Consider the following 18986-nt stretch of genomic DNA (forward strand, 5'->3'; position numbering starts at 1 on the left):
GGCTTCCTGGAACCTGATTGGCCGTCCGCAGTCACGGTGGTGATCCGTTGTCACCGATTTATTACGTTGTTGTAATCGTACATAGCGTTCGCGTTCTGCTACTCGTAAGCTGACAGGTCTCCCTGTTTCTCCTATGTAGACAGCTCTGCACTCACGCCGTAGTTCGTAAACACCTGCAGTGTTAAGATTGTTGACTACATCCTTGGTGGAACCTATCATTTCGTGGATCCTGTGACTGCTTCGAAAAATCGGTTTGGAACCTCGTCGGCGGAGGATGTTGCCTAGCCGTTCACTGACGTCTTTTACATATGGTAAGTTTACCAGTGGAAGCTTCTCTTCTTTGCCTTCTTCTCGCGCTCTTCTCCCTCTGGTTTTAGCTACCTTTCTTATGATGTTGTCATCATAGCCGTTGGCACGAAACATATGTTGTAGCTGTTCAATTTTTCTTTGATGTTATTTTCATCGCTTATCCGGTAGTCTCGGGCAGTTAACGTATGCAGAACAGAATACCTTTGAGCTGGATGGTGGTGGCTCTCCGCGTGCAGGTACCGATTAGTGTGCGTTGGTTTCCGGTACACTTTGTGTCTCAGTTTACCTTCGGCAGCCCTGTATACTTCCACAACTAGAAATGGCAATGTACCATTGTTTTCAGTCTCATGTGTGAACTTAATATTTTTGTGCGGGCTATTTAGGTGCTCGAGGATGTTTCCCAATTCCACTTCACCGTGAGGCCAGATAACGAATGTGTCGTCCACATATCGTAGCCAACAATTCGGACGTAACGGAGCAGAAACTAGGGCCGTTTGCTCAAAGGCTTCCATGAAGATGTCCGCAGCTACAGGGGAGAGCGGGGAACCCATTGCACTCCACCTAACTGTTCGTAATATTTTCCCGCCAGGTGAAGTACGTAGATAACAGGCATAAGCGCACCATATCGCAGATATCTGGTGGGATCCGATCCTGTAGAATGCGCAAAGTCTCCTCAATAGGTAGGTTAGTGAAGAGAGACTTGAAGGCAAAACTGACCATAATGTCTGATGGCTTTATTTGCTGTTCCCTAATCAGTTGTATGAAGTGGGAAAAGTCTTCCACGTGGGAGTCTGTTTGTCCAAGACGGCGTAACTTAGGTGCCAGATGTTTCGCAACATAATATGTAGGTGAATCTATTCCGTTCACTATGGGCCTCAGCGGATAACCCTCCTTATGGAGCTTAGGTACTCCGTAGATTCTAGGAGGGACAGGCACCTTGGTGATTAGTCTCTTGGCTGTGTCAGGATCAATTCTCGAGTCCTTTACGAGGTCTTTCGTATTTCTGCCTGTCGTCGCCGTCGGGTCACTCCTTAGTACTCTGTAAATGGGATCGCTAAGCAGTTCGTCCATCTTCTTTTCATATTCAGAAGTGTCCATCAGAACCGTAGCGTTTCCTTTGTCCGTATGTAGGACCACAATGTCCTTGTTTTCCTGAGCTTCTTTATGGCCTGTCTTTCTTCACGTGTGATACTGGCTCTGGATGGTTCTGCTGTTTGTAAAATTCTTAAAGTTTCCTGCCTTATCTTTTCTGCTTCAACACGTGGTACTTGGTGGAGTGACGCCTCCACAGATTGAATGACCTGTTCTGTGGGAATCTTTGTGGGTGTAACTGCGAAGTTTAACGCTTTGGACAGAACTGACGACGCTGCCTCACTGATGGTCTGTGTCGAGATGTTAACCACGGTACGAGCTGCATCCAGTCTTAGCTGTGAGTGGTGTTTGTTTCCCGTTAACTCCTCAAATTTCTTTTTCTGTCGACTGCTGACCAAGCCCTCCTCCATGCAGGCCTGTGTGTGGGTTATTCGGTCGATGTTATCCCAGTCCTTCGCTGATAACGTAGTTGGCAGTCATAAATGAATGCTGTACAGCTGGCTGTTGTTGTAGCCTATGAAGCTCCGGAGGTGTTGTATCCTCTTCCTTGATAATGCATGGCTCGCCCGATAGTAAATGGTTCTTGCTCTTCTCGAATCGATTTGAGACCGTACCCTCATGAATTTCGGGATGACATGATGATCTCGGCACCTTTTAAGGAACGCCAAATCATTCAGCAGTTTCACCTTCCTCTTCCTCAGCAGCTCCAGTTTCCGTATGTGTTGGTAGATTTCCTGTCCATACAGGTCACTGATATAAGAACGTAGGCTTCCGCGACCGGTGCCATAGTGATTAAAATTCTTCTGGGTATTATGCCGCGTCATTGCTAAAAACACGGGACACGGACGTATCTGCACAAACAGCTGTAGAGCAACTGTCAGTCCACTTCCGCGCACACCAGGAGGAAAACTTGCCGACCAGAAGCCGAACGCTGATTGACGGACAGCTGCCAATCGTTGACGACATGGACATCCACGAATAGCCTCTTTCCTTCCATCTTCCCTCACGTCATGACTAGCCAATCATATTAGAGGCCCAATTAAAAATTTTACTACAGTGACGTCAGACATCGATAGTCTGTAGTAAATAGAAGCATTTATCCCCATGCAAAACCAGCCGTGCCCTGAGGAAGGGCGTTGCAATTCGGTCGAAACGTCGGTTTTAGTTTATTACTGTTGTTAGTTTTTAGCAATGACGCGGCATAATACCCATAAGAATTTTAATCACTAGTAAAATCTCTCTTAAAACGAGGAGGAGTACCTGGGGCGACACATTACTACGTCGTGCATACTAACTGCGTAGTTGTAGTTTGTGGAAGAATGCGTATTGAGGTCTACACACAATAAACTTACATTCTGCTAACAAATAGCATTTTATTCTTCCTTAGATAGCCAGTTGAGACTTGCTGACCTCGAATATTCTAATTCTGCTTTGATGTCCCCGTTGAATTTCTTTCTCTTATTCTGCGGCTCCTAAAATTAAATTTAAAGTCTACTGCCAGAACGCCACAATGAATGATAGGATTACACCTCAGGTATTAACCAAAATGCTTCTTCACAATCAGCTCTATACGAGAGGCAGTCTGAAATCATTAATTACAGTAAAGATCGCGAAACCTATGAGAACCATAATATTCACAAACCAATGGACTATATGTCTTTCCACATTCCTTCATTTCAAACCGTGGCACCATTCAAAAAAAGTTCGGAATATTTTCTTAAGTGAAGTGTAGCACTAGTAATCTAACCGTGTACGCAATTTGGATAGCAATCCCAGGCTGAGAGCAAACGTTTTCCCAAAACAAAGCTAAACCTTAGCCCAATTTTAATTAAATGAAATAACCACTCGTGTGCACACAGGCTGCCCGTATGAAGGCTAGTCTCAGAATCCATACTACATTATCCTGTTTCCCGCCTACCCAGGCACGGCACTCTTTCGTGATTGGTCGGTAACGCCACCAGTCATTCATAATATTAAATTAATTCTTTTGTTAATCTTTGCAGGATGATTTTTAGTAACTTAAATTTCAGTTATGTAGACATTAGAGTCAGTCTTCAGTATTGCCATATTGGTTTCTTAATGATTTAAACATTAAAGACCAATATTAGAAGTTATGCATCTTGGTGCTAAATCTGATGTGGTACTCCCTACTATCCGTTATCACTCAAGGACAACTCAGGCTACTCTCATCACCTTTCCGCACTCCCGACCCATATGGCATGATGGAGTTGTGAAAGTACCGTAGGCTTCCGTAGACTACATTAATTTGTCTAACGTAGTCTTCCTTGTAGCTTTTGGTCAGTTAAATTCATACTTTCGTTACCTGTTGAGCGTTCCCTCACAACGATCGCTTTCTTTACGCAGGCGATCAGTGTCTTACTAAATTCCCCTAAAAATCGGAAGCGGTGAATTGTCGAGAAACTGAGTGGAGATATACGAAGGGCCGGTAAGCTACAGAACATTTTTGTCGTACGTCTGTGAAGAATAACCAGTATTTATAGCGAAACCGAAAGCACCAATTTTTAATTCAGTTTTTATCCAAGAATTGTTGATTTGTGTGTGAAACAGAGTGATGCTGTAGTAGCAATGAAGGCTTATCGTATATCGCTAGAAAACGCAATTTGCTCAACAAAAAATAAAAGAACAGGGAAAGCAAAATATATCAACCATCGCTTCAATACTTCGCCTAACTAACATGAAACATGTTTCTCTAATTCAAAAACAACTACTCATGATGAAGAACGCTTTACTGAGTACAGGCTAACAACAATAATTACACATATATTTTTATGTTTGTGCATCTAAACTGTCCTTGAAGAAAATAATTGCTTTGGATACATAAAATCGCAAAATTTACGCAATGAACTAGTTTTTATTACTTACAAAATGCAATTTATTTTTGCTAGAATAGAAAGTACACAATGGACTAGCATTGAATGATGGGCGGTTCTAATAATGGGCAAAATAAACTACAAACAAATAGAAAAAAGCTGAGGGAAGTCGTCGGCTCCCATTTTGTCTCTTACACGTTCATTTATGTTTCTTTTCCTGCCAATTTTACTAATACTATGGTAATCCTACTATTTCCTACGTCATTTATGTTGGGTACCAAGGCTACCGAACCTTAGTTTTGGTAGAGCGCAGCTCTAGGCATGATCATGTCACTTATGGGTGGGTATCCTGTCTTTCCCACCGGCTCGCACAACTGCACCAACGTGTACAGTTAAACACGCTTATTAAATATACGAAATTTGGACAAGTGGGGAAGTTTGCATAAGTGAGGACAGAGCTGATTCTTTCTTCATATTTATTGCCTGGGGTTTTACACATACTAATACAGAGGTAACACTAGTTCTCTATACCAACTAGTTTGATTCAAACTAAAATATACTTATGTTCAACACAGGCTTCCGAATTCCAGTGTAGAATAGAGATGAAGATGGAGTCAGATTGTGGGCAGTTAATGTGTCCTAGGAACGTGTAACCATTAAACATATAAAATAAGATCCGATGTTTCAGGATTTTATACTGTTTACGATAAATGGTGGCAGACTGAGTTTGTTGATATATATTCAATCCAGTTCGATATGAAATGCATTTTCCAGGAGAATTTGCTTTAAGGTATGGTATGAGTATGTAAAAATATTATTGAAACAACATCCCTACACTCAACACAGTGTAGTCGTTTTACAGCAGATACAGCGTCAGTTCCCTTTTCTCGGCAGGCACGTTTTAAATTTTCTCCCGGACATTTGCCAGGAGGTACCACTTTTCACATGAATTGTTCGCATTGCGATTTTCAGTTGAGCATCCGTGAAAATCGGTGATACGATTTCGTTTAGCTGAATGATTTTTAGATGTATTTTTATTGAAGGTTCAGCGAAATATATTTATCAAATCGGACGCGACATATCGCATTCGAAATAATATCCTTCACAGCAATAATAGTATGTGTTTGGTTCACAGGCACTATGTATGAAAATTGATGTCAAGGAGGAAGTTCTATATGTGTGCAACACGAAGACAAGTATTTTTTTCTGTAACTGACTACTAAATTAAGAGATTTAAAATGTATTGCGGCTCATATTTTTTAAAAATTCAGAATTTAATTAATTATTAGCCTTAAGATACATGTAAAGTTAATGTGAGAAACCGCAACTTTCCTAATCCTTACCTGCCAATAATTTTAATGCCACGTAATTATTGTTAAAGCAGTGATACACACGACAATATCGCCTCCTCTAAGAGTTTTAACCTTCCCACTACATTGGTACCAATCTGAAATCTATCCCAACTTTATCTCCCACTCTATAGAATCTACGTATTACCAAAACCTAAGTCCCCACAAACTGTTATCCAACTCAAATCGTATGCTAAACTTTGATTAAACAGAACCTAATCTGAACTGTAACTGATCTGTATGCTACTAGTCTTTATGTTAAATGCGCAACTGAAGTAAAACTATTATCTGGCCCTAATCAACATTTCACCTAATCTCGCGTCTTGACGACATCATTGCAGAGTTCTCGAAAGCACAACAGCAAATAGCAAGCAGGCAGCGGCTAAGCTATATTTTTGTTTCTAAACACATATTCAAACTGTTGCATGTGGTAATGAATAATGATAAACAGTGCGATGGGGACAGTAACTTCACTTGATCTTCACTCGTAACGTTGGTGTGAATAATACAGTGCGTAACAAAGTGAATAATGATTTAAAAAGGGTACAATGTTAAAAGAGCATTTTTATAAAAAGCAAACAAATTAATCAATTAATATGTTAATGCATGACTCAGAGAAGTGGGGTGGTCTTTCTCTCAGCTCGGAGCAAGTTAACTAGAGGACAATTAATCATTCTTAGCTACGCAGTGCTACAGTCTCTCCTCAAACTTCTTCTCTTCACAAATAATAACTTTATGCAAAATATATATTCTCTTCGCTTTCTAATGTAATCGTCTTACTCGTCCTTGCTGTCCTTTACAATCAATCTTTCTTCATCTAACAGATGCCATCACAAGTCAACACACCACTACTGAATACGTCAATCACCTCCACAGGATCCTCCGTTTGGTGATGCTTGTGGTGTGCACATCTCTGTCCGGCACATTTTAACAGACTGCATTTTATACCGTGCTGCACGGGCAGAAGCACAAGTTGATGGGGATCTGCCTTCTGTTTTAGCTAATGATGAGTCGTGTGTGTCTAGGATTTTCAAGTTTTGTGACGTGTCTGGACTCTGGCCTCAACTTTTAGGCTGGAGGTTTTAGTGTATTGCAGAGTGGCTGCTCCTCCCCTTTTTTTCTTTGTGGTCAGCCAGCCACTTCCATCTGCTACATTGTTTTAGCTTCCTCTACCATTTTCTTCCTGTGTTGTCCATGTTTTACTGTTGACACCCTGCTTCATCCCACGCTTCGGTGTGGATGAGCACATATTTTTCAACGATTGTTACCCGTGTTTTATGTTCCGTTTTATATTCCTGTTCTGGGATTTTTCTTGACAGCCGTTTCCCTATGTTACTGAACGGGCGCTGAAGACCTTGCTGTCGTGCGCCCAAAAACCCCTCTACTACTACTACTACTCCACACCTCAACGATCAGAATGTGTAGATGCAAAGACCAAAGATTTTTTAACATTAACGTAATTTGCTCTCGCTCTGATGTGCACATCGATGACATACAAAAAGCAAATGACTTGACACCTTACTGAGCGTTGGATTTCTTCTCCCCGAAATAAATGTAGATACATTGCAGGAATGTCTGTTTTAGGTAAGAAGTAGCGCCAGGCTTCCAAAAAGATACTATACGACAGATTCTTTCGAATGACATTCTGCGCTGGAATAACTCAGTAGTCCAAATAGAAAAATTAATATTTTATACAACTGGGTTTCATTAGTATTCCAGAGTTCAAATGTTGATTTTTTCTGTATTGAATATTGTCATAAAGCATATAATTCGATTTACCTAATACAACAGAATAAGAAGAGAGGTAATACGACATGTCTATAACGTTAGATAATATTGCTGGACTGAGTTAGTAGTGACATTCATGAAATTGATAGAACGGCATAGCATTGAGATTTCGATGTACTACGAGTTACCTAAGGACAACGCCTAATTAATCGTATTTCTTACTGTCTGGCATGTTATCTGCCATGAAAATGATTTTCAAAAGACAGAGTACCAGCTATGAACTGAATATTCTTGACAAAGAATTATATTCCGTTTAAAAATATGCTTTGACTCTTGGTCGACAGCTGTGTCATTATTTAAAATATGAGTCATTGCTCCGCTTTAATGAGGGAAAGAAACGATTGTGGGCTGGAGAAATAACTGAAAGATTCAAAGGAGTATCAAACCGACCAGTGTCTAGACAGATTACAGCTATCTGGAAGAAAATATTTTTACTGTTAGGGTAAATAGCTCGGTTTGACAGTAGACCTGAAGCAATAGTCACTCATCAATAATTTTTAGTTCGTAAAAATTCTGGATTTAAACTATGTGTCATCATAGTCACAGGCTTACGCATAAACTTTAAACAGTTTCAGTACCTAGTCTCTACCTACAATTCTTAAAACAGCCTCACATGTAGACTGTCATAGACGTAATGCCTGTCATCTTGGGACATGGGATGAAAGGTTATCAACACCTGCAGTTTAAACTGCTAGTATTTTTCAAACCACGCTAGCTGAAAAAAGACCCACTTCACTTCCACTTCATTTCCATTTCTTTTCTGAAAATATTTATTATCACTCGATAACATTAAAGCACATCGTAAACTTGAAAATTCAAAAGTTATTATTCATCTGATAAGTTTCTTTGTAGCTTGTTCATTTTCTTCCATAGCTACCTCTCAACAACAGTTGACGACAGATGCCTTTTGCAATTACAACATCAGCGCACATCCACATCAGTGGAGACGGTACTGGTCTGAAGATAGTCTATGTGTGGCTGAAACCGGCTACGATACAAGGTCGCCGACGTTCCAATTATGTGTTCATAAACGACTTGCAAGCAATGTAGACTCACTGGATTTTCCTAGTATGAACCGAAGTCTGCAATCTGCTTTATCTACGACTGAGGCTATGTGACTATTCCATTTCATATCCCCAAAAATTGTTTTACCCAGGTACTTTATAAGAGTGTGCCATACTGACAAAGTAGCTAAAGTATATTTTTTTCATTTTGTTCAGTGCATATTTTTTCATTTTTGTACATATGAAATTGCCTGTCTTCGCATCACTTGGAAACCTATTCCAAATCTGACTGAAAATGGGTGCAGTTTTTTAGAGGATACATCATCACCGATAATAGCATCATCTGCAAAAAATTAATATTGTCTGCGACACCATTAATATAAAACATGAACATCAAGGGTCCCAATACACTTCCCTGGAACAGTGACTAAGTTACCTCTAAGCCTGTCACTGACTCTATATCAAAGATAACTGCGTCCTCCCTACAAAGAGACAATCAAATCTCAAACTTTGATACACCATATAATCGTACTTTTGTTATTAACTATTGGTATGATGCTGTGTCCAGTGCTTTTCGAAAATCAAGAAATATTGTACTTACCAGACTGCCTTGATCCATGGCTTTCAAGATGTCATCATGTAAGAAAAACCGAAATTGAGTTTTACATGACCGACGTATTCTGTTCCAAATACGTCATGTTCTCAGAGCTCAGAATATGTTCTATGATTCTACAATGAAATAGAATGATAGTTTTATGTATCACTTACTGTACCCATCTTGTAGATGGCTGCTGTTTTGAATTTTTCGAATCAGTGGGGAAACCTTTCTGGTCTAGGGACCGATGGTATATTACGGTTAAAATGGGAGCTAAATCATCCGTAAATTTTGTGTAAAATCTGACAGAGATTCCGTCGGTTTCAGGAGCTTTGTTTAGTTTTATCAGTTTCTTGCTCTTTCTTAACGCCACTGATACTCGTCCTTGGAACGGTGCGACAAGTCAGCTGGGGATGTAATTCTGCAGGTTCCTTTGTGCGGAAAGGTAAGAAAACGGAATTTAGAAATTCTCATTTTGCGTAACTACCCTTATTTTCCGTTTCTGTATCATCCAGGAGCGTGTGGACTCTAATCTTGAACTCCATGGCAGCCTTTACATATGATGTAAATATCTTTGGGTTCTATGAGATGTTTAGGTAAGATTCTGCTACGGTAGTGACTGAAAGTTCCACGTTTTGCCCACTTGACAGTCAACGCGTTTCATTCTTCATTTCTTTCTTAAGCCTATGTATGCTTTTGCACCTACAACGCATAGCTGGGAAACATTAATCAGAAAGTTAACTTCGCTAATCGTTAATCCGTTTCTAAAAAAGTTAACTTCGTTAAACGATAAAGCGTTACTTTACGGGAGATTTTCCGGAAGTTAAAGTTAACCGTTAGTGAAATGAGCAAGTGAATTAAGCGTATTACCGTTGCTTAAATAGAAATGTTTTGGCTGGGGTCGATAAGGTAGCACGTTGAAGATTAATAAAAACAGTTTAATCATTTAATTATTTGGTTTTATAATTATTTATTCACCAATGTTAAATCACGGGAGAATAAAAATACAGGAGAATCAGAGGGTATGTGACATAAGGTGCATATTTTCCTTCACGAACAACATGTCAAAGTATCCATCCGAGAGAGGTGGTCATTTAGGAGACAAAATGTCTAACATTGGAGGGCACAGGGGTATTATACTCAATAAATTAATTCACTAAAACATTTTCCCAAAGAAATATAGCATCGTTAAATGAGTCTTTTGACTTCATGACTAGATACATTTTGACTAGGCTCTGGGCTTTATTTTTTTATGAATGTGTTACTACTAGGCTTGCTTTCAGATTGTTGTGACAGATAGCATCCGGTTTTATGACTTAGTTGCCTCAGTCAACGTACTGACAAAGAGTAGTATTAACGCGAACTCAGTAAACAAACAACAATAAACAGACAATGCCAACGCTCGCACTCAATTGCTCACATCAACCGACCGCACCCCGATGAAGCCACACACCTACACGACCCTAACTTGTAAGAACATGATTTCCTCGTGTGGCGCGGCGTCATTTCTGTCATAAATAGGGGGTACCTAATTCATGATTAACAGACAGAAAGGAAGTTAACGGAAGATAGAATCCGTGGGCGTTTTCTAACATTAACTTAAAGGTTAGTCCGTTACTCGGAAAGTTAACTTCGCTAATTAACGATTAATGGATTAACGTCTTGTGCCCAGCTAAGCTACGAAGCATAGTTTCTCTAGAAGAGTATTTACAGTGATTTCAAGCGATGCAGGGAGTCTCCCGTCATGAACTGTTCTACTAGGTACCTATCCTGTGCATGGTCGACTACTCTTTTCGACGTGAGCCCCGATGCCATTACTTACTCCTGTCCAGAGCTAGACATTTTGAGCTCATCTTTGAGATATGACACCCCTTCCTCTTCACCTATGCAACTGAAAGTGTAAATCTCCCACTTATTTTAACTACCCTTCGTACTTTTACTTTCTACGACTACATAATGCACACTGATATCAGTTTCTACATGGATTCACACAGAAACCAAGAGCCCATCTTCTTTAACTTATTCTAATAACTGCGCTGGGGAATGGTATCCTTCAACGTGTAAAGAGTGGTAAAACTTTTGGGTTGCGGATATGTAGGACAAGACAGTATGTGATGAGATTTTGGATAAGGATTTTCTAGGCCTTGATGACCGAGGAAGGATGTAACGCTCTTTTGGATACATTTCAGTTCTGCCCACCCAAACACTTATTGATCTCAACAGTTTGCTGCTCCGCTGTGCTCCGAGGTCGTACCCGCGGCTCCTCAGTTGGTGACACGTCTCGCGGCCGGCAGTCAGGTGATGGAGGCGGCCTTCCAGGGGGAGCCGTCGGCGGAGGCGGTGCGGCAGGTGGTGGGCCCCAGCGGGACGCCGCTGAGACTGCTGGCGCTGTGGGCGGCGCCCGGCGCCGGGGGTGGCGTCGGCGTCTGCCACAGGGCTCTGTGCCTGCTCTCACTGCTCATGCTCACCGTCATCCCCATGTGCACTGCCTCCAAGCTGATCATGGCTGACGACGTGGACCTGGAGGAAATTACAACTTGCGGCCTCGTGATCGTGTCAACTGTGGCCATCCTTATTAAGGTGAACACCTGTGTTATTTCCAACTCAGGATCATTCGGACCTCTTAGTAGTCACGTATTGCACACATGGGATGTCTGCTGTTTGTTCTTTTGCTCTCGACGTCTAGCTTTCGTCAATAATAGTAGTGTGTGGTGAGCATACGAGTCAAAACAATGACTCATTACAGTAAAAGTATTTTTATCTGCTCCGTCATGTTACAGCTGAGACAATTGCATGTGTTATATTTCGCTGTCAGTAGCATAAACACTTCCTTAACTACAAATTCGTTTCACAAGTCATGATATCCTGCCATTTGCCAAGGCAGGCGAGGAGGGGAGGGGAGAGGAGAGGAGGACCACCCCCAAACCTCAACAACTTTTGCTTGAAGCATCGCCATCCCCACGCCGAGCGCCTGAGATCAGCATCAGCACTGCTTAATCGCTAAGGAATAAAAACATCCTGCCACATGCCAAAATCAAGGAGAGGAGGGTCTCGCCAACCTCCGGCACTTTTGCCAAATATCATGAAACACTCCTGTGTTATGCCCCCCACACATGTTACCTCTATCCATAAATAGTAAAGTATGTAAACTGACAAGCAGTTGTCGACTATTTTTGCCTTACTGGCGTCCAACATTCGTTGTAGGACCGGCTCACGAATGACACTGATAAATTTGATTTGAAGCTATATATCATGAGCCATGGAGTATTGGAATGAGTAGACACCATGTTTCTCTACAAAAAATAAAAAATCAATATTTACTTATATAAAAATAAAAAGAATGAAGTAGGAATTTATATTTTTTGAAAAAGAGATTTTCACTTTAAATACGATCCCACAAGCGCTCAAAATACAAATGAAAGCGAATAAACATTCACTTCACACTTGTTCCTGTCACCAGCAGATTGTTGCACTGTAGATGACATGTACTTAGCGCCACCAGCAGATGGCTACGCTGAAAAATCGACCTCGGTTCGATCTAAGTACCACACCAACCCATGGCTCTACAGTTAAAGGCGTCCTCAGATCGTTGGTTGACCCATGATTAATTAGTTCTCATATGAGCAACAGATGGCTCTTCTGTAAAAAGGGCTACAGAGTTTTAAATTAAATATTTTTCACATTTTCACAGTTAGGAAGTTGTAATTAAAATACCTGCAAACTATGTCGGCACCGGAAGAAGTACAATGTATACATAATGTTGTTTGTTGTTGAGGTCAACAGTACTGAGACTGGTTTGATGCAGCTCTCCATGCTACTCTATCCTGTGCAAGCTTCTTCATCTCCCAGTACCTACTGCAACCTACATCCTTCTGAATCTGCTTGGTGTATTCATCTCTTGGTCTCCCTCTACGATTTTTACCCTCAACGCTGCCCTCCAATACTAAATTGGTGATCCCTTGAGCCTAAGAATATGTACTACCAATCGATACCTTCTTCTAGACAAGTTGTGCCACAAACTTCTCTTCTCCCCAATCCTATTCAATACCTCCTCATTAGTTATCTGATCTACCCATCTAAGCTTCAGCATTCTTCTGTAGCACCAAATTTCGAAAGTTTCTATTCTCTTTTCGTCTAAACTATTTATCGTCCATGTTTCACTTCCATACATGGCTACATTCCATACAAATACTTTCAGAAACGACTTCCTGACATTTAAATCTCTTTCTCTTCTTCAGAAACACTTTCCTTGCCATTGCCAGTCTACATTTTATATCCTCTCTACTTCGTCCATCATCAGTTATTTTGCTCCCCAAATAGCAAAACTCCTTTACTACTTTAAGTGTCTCATTTCCTAATCTAATACCGTCAGCATCTCCCGACTTAATTCGACTACATCCATTATCCTCGTTTTGCTTTTGATGATGTTCATCTTATATACTCCTTTCAAGACACTATCCATTCCGTTCAACTGCTCTTCCAAGTACTTTGCTGTCTCTGACAGAATTACAATGTCATCGGCTAACCTCAAAGTTTTTATTTCTTCTCCATGGATTTTAATACCTACACAGAATTTTTCTTTTGTTTCCTTTAGTGCTTGCTCAATATACAGATTGAATAACATTGGGGACAGGCTACAACCCTGTCTCACTCCCTTCCCAACCACTGCTTCCCTTTCATGCCCCTCAACTCTTATAACTGCCATTTGGTATCTATACAAATTGTAAATAGCCTTTCGCTCCTTGTATTTTACCCCTGCCACCTTCAGAATCTGAAAGAGAGTATTCCAGTCAACATTGTCATAAGCTTTCTCTAAGTCTACAAATGCTAGAAACGTAGGTTTGCATTTCCTTAATCTAGCTTCTAAGATAAGTCGTAGGGTCAGTATTGCCTCACGTGTTCCAATATTTCTACTGAATCCAAACTGATCTTCCCCGAGGTCGGCTGCTACTAGTTTTTCCATTCTTCTGTAAAGGATTCGCGTTAGTATTTTGCAGCCGTGACTTATTAAACTGATAGTTCGGTAATTTTCACATCTGTCAACACCTGCTTTCTTTGGGATTGGAATTATTATATTCTTCTTGAAATCTGAGTGTATTTCGCCTGTCTCCTTCATCTGACTCACAAGATGGTAGAGTTTTGTCAGGACTGGCTCTCCCAAGGCCGTCAGTAGTTCTAATGGAATGTTATCTACTCCTGGGGCCTTATTTCGACTCAGGTCTTTCAGTGCTCTGTCAAACTCTTCACGCAGTAACATATCTCCAATTTCATCTTCATCTACATCCATTTCCATAATATTGTACTCAAGTACATCGCCCTTGTATAGGCCCTCTATATACTCCTTCCACATTTCTACTTTTCCTTCTTTGCTTAGAACTGGGTCCATCTGAGCTCTTGATATTCATGCAAGTGTTCTCTTTTCTCCAAACGTCTCTTTAATTTTCCTGTAGGCAGTATCTATCTCACCCCTAGTGAGATAAGCCTCTACATCCTTACATTTGTCCTCCAGCCATCCCTGCATAGCCATTTTGCACTTCCTGTCGATATCATTTTTGAGACGTTTGTATTCCTTTTTGCCTGCTTCATTTACTGCATTTTTATATTTTCTCCTTTCATCAATTAAATTCACTATTTCTTCTGTTACCCAAGGATTTCTACTAGGCCTCGTCATTTTACCAACTTGATCCTCTGCTGCCTTCACTACTTTATCCGACAAAGCTACCCATTCTTCTTCTACTGTATTTCTTTCCCCCATTCCTGTCAATTGTTCCCTTATGCTCTCCCTGAAACTCTGTACAACCTCTGGTTTAGTCAGTTTATCCAGGTGCCATCTACTTAAATTCCCCCCTTTTTGCAGTTTCTCCAGTTTTAATCTACAGTTCATAACCAATAGATTGTGGTCAGAGTCCATATCTGCCCCTGGAAATGTCTTACAATTTAAAACCTGGTTCCTAAATCTCTTTCTTACCATTATATAATCTACCTGAAACCTGTCTGTATCTCCACGCTTCTTCCATGTATACAACCTTCTCTTATAATTCTTGAACCAAGTATGATTAAGTTGTGCTCTGTGCAAATTTCTACCAGGCGGCTTCCTCTTTCATTTCTTACGGCCAATCCATATTCACCTACTACGTTTCTTTCTTACCCTTTTCCTACTACCGAATTCCAGTCACCCATGACTAATAAATTTTCGTCTCCCTTCGCTATCTCAATAATTTCTTTTATTTCATCATACATTTCTTCAATTTCTTCGTCATCTGCAGAGCTAGTTGTCATATAAACTTGGACTACTGTAATAGGCGTGGGCTTCGTGTCTATCTTGGCCACAATAATGCGTTCACTATGCTGTTTATAGTAGCTTACCGGCATTCCTACTTTCCTATTCATTATTAAACCTACTCCTGCATTACCCCTATTTGACTTTGTATTTATAACCCTGTTTTCGCCTGAACAAAAGTCTTGTTCCTCCTGCCACCGAACTTCACTAATTCCCACTATATCTAACTTTAACCTATCCATTTCCCTTTTTAAATTTTCTAACCTACATGCCCGATTAAGGGATCTGACATTCCACGCTCCGATCCGTAGAACGCCAGTTTTCTTTCTCCTGGTAATGACGTCCTCTTGAGTAGTCCCCGCCCGGAGGTCCGAATGGGGGACTATTTTACCTCCGGAATATTTTACCCAAGAGGACGCCATCATCATTAACCATACAGTAAAGCTGCATGCCCTCGGGAAAAATTACGGCTGTAGTTTCCACTTGCTTTCAACCGTTCACAGTACCAGCACAGCAAGGCCGTTGTGGTTAGTGTTACAAGGCCAGATCAGTCAATCATCCAGACTGTTGCCCCTGCAACTACTGAAAATGCTGCTGCCCCTCTTCAGGAACCAAACGCTTGTCTGGCCTCTCAGCAGATACCCCTCCGTTGTGGTTGCACCTACGGTACGGCTCTCTGTATCGCTGAGGCACACAAGCCTCCCCACCAACGGCAAGGTCCATGGTTCATCATGTATCCACTGTTCAATTGAGATTAATACAAGAATAAACGTTGCAAGACACAAATTAATTAATGAGATGTCATAACATTGCAAGTAAACCCGCAACAGAGTTGTAAACTAATTACTTTCTGCATCTAAAATGTTGAAAAAATTGAAAAATCTGCAAACTACATCTGCAGCGTGGGAAACGCCATGTTCACATAGTTAATAGGATAAATGAGGTCTTTAGCCCCCAATTTCACACTGTCACGAATATATTGCTGCACGGTTAAAAAACACTACAGCGCTCTAAATTAATTATTTATCCATATCTAAAATGTTGAATATCTCCAAAATAGTTCAGCAGCGTGAAAAGGTAGAGATGTTTACATAGGTTGTTGAGATTAATACATCAACAACGCTGTTTAATGTCACAATGTTGACAAAAAATCTGCATTTTATAAGAAAGCACAACTTAACTTCCACATACACACATATTCAACACATTAGTGCCCATAATTCTGAAGTATGCACCCAAATCGTAAATTTAAAGGACTAACAACGGTTGATATTTTAGTTGTTAGACCCAATACTTCGATAGACTTACTCACAAAACACTTTCAAATTATAAATTTACCCGTCTTAATGTGTTCCCAAGCACATTTCAGAGGGCAAAGATAATACGTGTTATCTCTAGAAAAAAATATAAACGAAGCTATAAATGCCTTTTATCGCTATTATTATAAATGACTGAGGTCTACTTCAGACTATGTAAATAATATCAGTTTGCAGTCAAAAGACTCCCTAAAGCCTTTGTGGAACGAATTTGTCAGACATTATTGCTCTCAATATTCTAAAACATAGCAGTACATAAAGGACGTTGTTCACACATGTAAATACCTAAAGTGAGTATTGCATCTCCAGAAACTATGGCTCATGAATACCAAAAACACATGCATAAAACAGTCGTCATGCTGGGAAAGGAAAGAAGATATAAGGCACTTTTATAACCAAAATATTACTTAGAAAACACAAGAAAACGTACACTTTGTAAACAGGTGACCAAAGATGGTAATGAAATGTTACATTTCCCAAGACAATATCAAAGTTGATATCTCGGAAAACATTCGTATCATATACTGCGAAACGTCTAACACTTTGCAAGCACAAAGTAAATATTCCTGCATAAATTTCCTGTTTAACTCTTTAAAATACATGTTGATTGCAATCCAAGCTGAACCTCTAAACAAATTGAATTTTTACGCCTTACAGACACCAAGAGCCATAATAATACTCCTGAAATCTAACACAAGGCTTTGAATGATTACCCTTCATTACTACAAATGCTAAACAAATGACGCAGCGCATCTTAAAATGATGCTGTTTTCTGTAACGTATAGATACACTATGTGATCAAAAGTATCCGGACACCCCCAAAAACATACGTTTCTTGTATTAGGTGCGTTTTGCTGCCACCTACTGTCAGGTACTCAATATCAGGGACCCCAGTAGTCATTAGACATCGTGAGAGAGCAGAATGGGGCGCTCCGCGGAACTCACGGACTTCCCCGTGATCAAGTGATTGGGTGTCACTTGTGACATACGTCTGTACGCGAGATGACCCTGTAACATGGTCAGGTGATTGGGTGTCACTTGTGTCATACGTCTGTAAGCGAGATTTCCACACTCCTAAACATACCTAGGTCCAACGTTTCCGATGTGATAGTGAAGTGGAAACGTGAACGGACTCGTACAGCACAAAAGCGTCGTCTGTTGACTGACAAGAGACCCCCGACAATTGAAAAGGGTCGTAATGTGTAATAGGCAGACATCTATCAAGACCATCACACAGGAGTTCCAAACTACATCAAGATCCACTGCTAGTACTATGAGAGTTACGCGGGAGGTGAGAAAACTTGGATTTCATGGTGGAACGGCTGCTCATAAGCTACACATTTTTGAAGATTCAACAGTGAAAAAAGTTCTGTGGAGTGACTAATCACGGTACACAATGTGGCTATCTGATGACAGGGTGTGTGTATTTCGAATGCCCGGTGAACGTCATTTGCCAGTGTGTGCAGTGCCAACAGTAAAATTCGGACGCGATGGTGTTGTGGTGTAGTTGTTTTTTTCGGGTAGGGGGTTTGCATGACTTATTTTGTGTGGCACTATCACAACACAGGCCTACATTGATGTTTTAACACGTCCTCGCTTCCCATTGTTGAAGAGGAATTCGGGGATGGCAACTGCATCTTTCAGCACGATCGAGCTCCTGTTCATAATGCACGGCCTGTGGCGGAGTGGTTACACGACAGTGATATCCCTGTAATGGAGTGGCCTGCACAGAGTCCTGACGTAAATCCTATAGAACACCTTTGGGATGTTTTGGAACGCCGACTTCGTGTCAGGCCTCACCCACCGACATCGATACCTCTCGTCACTCTGTGAAGAATGGGCTACCATTCCCCAAGAAACCTTCCAGCACCTGATTGGACGTATGCCTGTAAGAGTGGAGGCTGTCATTAATGCAAGGGCAACATAATATTGAATTCCAGCATTACCGATGGAGGGCGCCGCGAATTTGTGAGTAATTTTCAGCCAGATGTCCGGATACATTTGATCACTTATGGTAGTGTATGTAGACGTAGACGTAGAGGTCATGGTGTTCTACAAAAATAGTGGATAACAGTTTCAAACGACGGTAGAGATACTACCAGTGTTTGATGCTGCTTCAGCAAAGATTGTCCATGTTCGGCCTTTCGATAAGCAAAGCACAAACAAATTGGCTGTAACCTTACGAGGTACGATACCTCAACATTGTAGGTTAACAGCACGCCAGTGCCGGTTTGCAGAGACGAAGAAATGAACGCCGTAATACCCGGAAAACACAGACAAAACAATGTTATTACAGCAGCAATAGTAGTGCAGAATCACCAATAACTGCCGATGTGAAGTAATTATTTCCTATAACATAATAGTTGAAAAGAAAGATACAAGAGATCAAATACATACCTAAGTAGTTTTTCACAAGAATCAG

General features: G+C 40.8%; 1 protein-coding gene across 1 annotated transcript in view; it reads left to right on the forward strand.

Moving 5' to 3' along the window:
• LOC124750652 (odorant receptor coreceptor-like) overlaps positions 1 to 18986 on the forward strand; it is a 167015-nt gene that overhangs the window by 28134 nt on the left and 119895 nt on the right. The window contains exon 2 of the mRNA XM_047248984.1: positions 11192 to 11602. Coding sequence (XP_047104940.1) covers positions 11192 to 11602 — 411 coding nt within the window. The remainder of the gene's footprint in view (positions 1 to 11191; positions 11603 to 18986) is intronic.

This window comes from Schistocerca piceifrons, chromosome 1 (genome assembly GCF_021461385.2).
Source record: "Schistocerca piceifrons isolate TAMUIC-IGC-003096 chromosome 1, iqSchPice1.1, whole genome shotgun sequence".
Taxonomy (NCBI): domain Eukaryota; kingdom Metazoa; phylum Arthropoda; class Insecta; order Orthoptera; family Acrididae; genus Schistocerca; species Schistocerca piceifrons.